A 2,669-nucleotide genomic window follows, 5' to 3' on the forward strand; every position below is an offset into this window, starting at 1 on the left:
CATCAGGATAACTTGCAATCTTCTTATCAGCATTTAGGGTCTATATTTCTCCAGCAGATAATAGGTTGTTTCCTGAGGAACATCACCAGGAAGGTCTGCAATTTAATTGCTTTTTAAAAGAAAGCATGTGGGGGTCAGCACAGTGAGCCCAGTTTAGAGAATTATCTCCTTAACTTCATCCTACTGCTCACATGCATGATAAATACAGGACCAGAAGAAAATCCCTTTGCCTAATAAAGAAAATTTATAAAATCTACAGCATCAGAGTGATTATCTCAATAAAGAAAAGAGCCTCATTTGCAATAGTTGTCTCTTTCTCCATTTGGTTCCTGGAGTGTGATTACTCTGTAATAATTAACCTGTACAAGTATGAGTTGGGTACTTTACAGTATGTGTTTGAATAAGTTGTTAAAAAAATTAAAGGAAAAAAATATACATCTCCCTAATGATCTCAGAAGGATAGAAGGTACAGCCAGGAATTGGAAAGCAGACAGGATGGGGCATGACCTGAGCAGGATGAGAAAGAACTGAGATGCAGGCCCAGGATGGCGTCCTATGGCAGAAAGGAAGTTGGTGAGCCAGGGGTCAAGATCTTCAATGAATGAGAAAGTAACTTATAGCTGACATACAAAGAGTGGTATACACTGTCAGATGGAGGAGATAGACTAGCATAGGATTTAATGTCTAGAGTCCCTCACAGAGTACATTGCAGGGAAGGAAAATCTTCCTTCTACTTCCTTAGGTTCTGTGACTGGGCCTGAGAATTAAATTGACAAAAGAGAGATTAACAGGGGAAAAGCATACACATTTTAGTTTATATTTTTACATGCACAGGAGCCTTTAAGAAAACGACAGAAGGGCCGAGGATGTATCTCAGTGGCTAAGTGCTTGCCTAGCATGCACAAGATCCTGGGTTGATCCTCAACACCCCCCACCCCCCAAAAAAGTGATAGAAACTTATGTGGCCTTTTAAACAAAGAATAATTGTGGTAATGAGAAAAGACTAAAGGGCTTGGGCTCAGCTGGTAGACTGTGGGAAAGATACTAGGAAATACATAGGGGACACTAGTAGAAAATTAAGTGTTAGAAATTTCAGTAATTTGTTTGCAGATTCATGTGGGAATCAGGTCTCTCTGGTAATAGGAACCCAGGCATTCTTCTCTTCCTAACACAGGGAGGACACTTTGCATAAGGCAGGTTTCATATCCTGCTTCAAGCAGAAAGCTCCATTGCTGATGCTTCATTGCCCTCAACTCAAAAGAATTACAATTTGAAAGGGCCATATTTCAGGATATGCTCTGAACCCCTCCCTTCACCATTGCTCTGAAATGAGACGGCTCTACCTATTCTCCTCAACCCCTTTTACAGTTGGTTTACTCCCTGTAACAGTTCTGGAAGATTATTTTGTTGGGGAAACTCTGGTGCTCTGAAGCTCTCTACCCTGCCCAGAAAAGGTACCCAGGGTCCAGGCTGTGATGACAGCCACGTCCAAATAGCAATCACCGTTCATGGTAAAGTAGGGATATGTTGTTCCTAGGTTGTCATGAACCTACATGAGATTTCCTGGTGTCATGGGCACTTAATACATGCTTCCCTCTCCCCCCAACATATTCCTCAAGATCTCTCCGAGGATGCCAAGGGTAGGAAACCTGGGATTGTGAAGAGGGCTATGCAATCACCAATTCACCAAGAGAGACTGAAGACACCCTTTTCGTGCCAGGCCAGCACTGATGAGCAACATATAATCAAGGTGGTTTGATTTCTCCTAGCCACTCCGCCTAGCCAGCTGTTTGTTCTCGAGTGCCTGTCGTGGGACTGCTGGGTCTCAGGACCCTTTCAGGATACCCTCACAGTCAAAACTCTTTCCCCACAATGCTAAGCCAGCTATTTGTCTTTTCAAGTCCCATTTTCTCATGGGTGTTCTGTTTAGAGGCTGACGATGGCATCATTGCCCAAAGGCTAATGAACGTGTGCTCTCTTAGACTTTAAAATGTCTAAACTCTTTTTATTTTATTTTTTAGATATATTTTTTAGTTGTCAATGGACCTTTATTTATTTATATATGGTGCCTCACACGTGCTAGACAAGTGCTCTACCACTGAGTTACAACCCCAGCCCAAAATGTCTCAATTTTAACTCCCACCACATAAATATTTATGAACATAACCCACATAAACCAACATATTGGGGGGGGGTGCCAAACTGTAAATTTTTTTTCTTTTTTTAATATATTTTTTAGTTTATATTTTTTAGTTATCAGTGGACCTTTTTTTAAAAATTTATAATGTGGTGCGGAGAATCGAATCCACTGCCTCACACAGGCTAGGCAAGCGCTTCACCACTGAGCTACAGCCCCAGCCCGAAACTGTAATTTTTAAGAGTCTAAAAGGGGACCTGAATAGGATTGCCAGATTTAGCAAATAAAAATACAGGATACTCGGTTAAATTTTAATCTCAGATAGACGATTTTTGCAAGGGATACACTCAGCCTAAAAATATTACTCGTTCATCCGTCATTTAGATTTAATTGGGAATCCTGTATTTCACCCGGCAAGTAGACCAAAAAGTTTGAGAACTGCTCCACCAGGCGACAGCAAGTTGAACTGCAGAGAGCGCCAAGTAATTCCGGCGCGGCACTTCCGGTGAGGTGGTTGGGGCGCGAGCCCTCC

General features: G+C 42.0%; 1 protein-coding gene across 1 annotated transcript in view; it reads left to right on the forward strand.

Annotated features, from left to right (window-relative positions):
• Positions 1 to 545: 545 nt before the first annotated feature.
• Positions 546 to 2,669, forward strand: part of Gatad1 (GATA zinc finger domain containing 1) — a 9,822-nt gene continuing 7,698 nt past the window's right edge. Inside the window, exons 1-2 of the mRNA XM_048784602.1 lie at positions 546 to 573; positions 2,522 to 2,642. Of these exons, the coding sequence (XP_048640559.1) occupies positions 546 to 573; positions 2,522 to 2,642 (149 nt within the window). The remainder of the gene's footprint in view (positions 574 to 2,521; positions 2,643 to 2,669) is intronic.

The sequence above is a fragment of the Marmota marmota genome, unplaced genomic scaffold (genome assembly GCF_001458135.2).
Source record: "Marmota marmota marmota unplaced genomic scaffold, marMar, whole genome shotgun sequence".
NCBI lineage: Eukaryota > Metazoa > Chordata > Mammalia > Rodentia > Sciuridae > Marmota > Marmota marmota.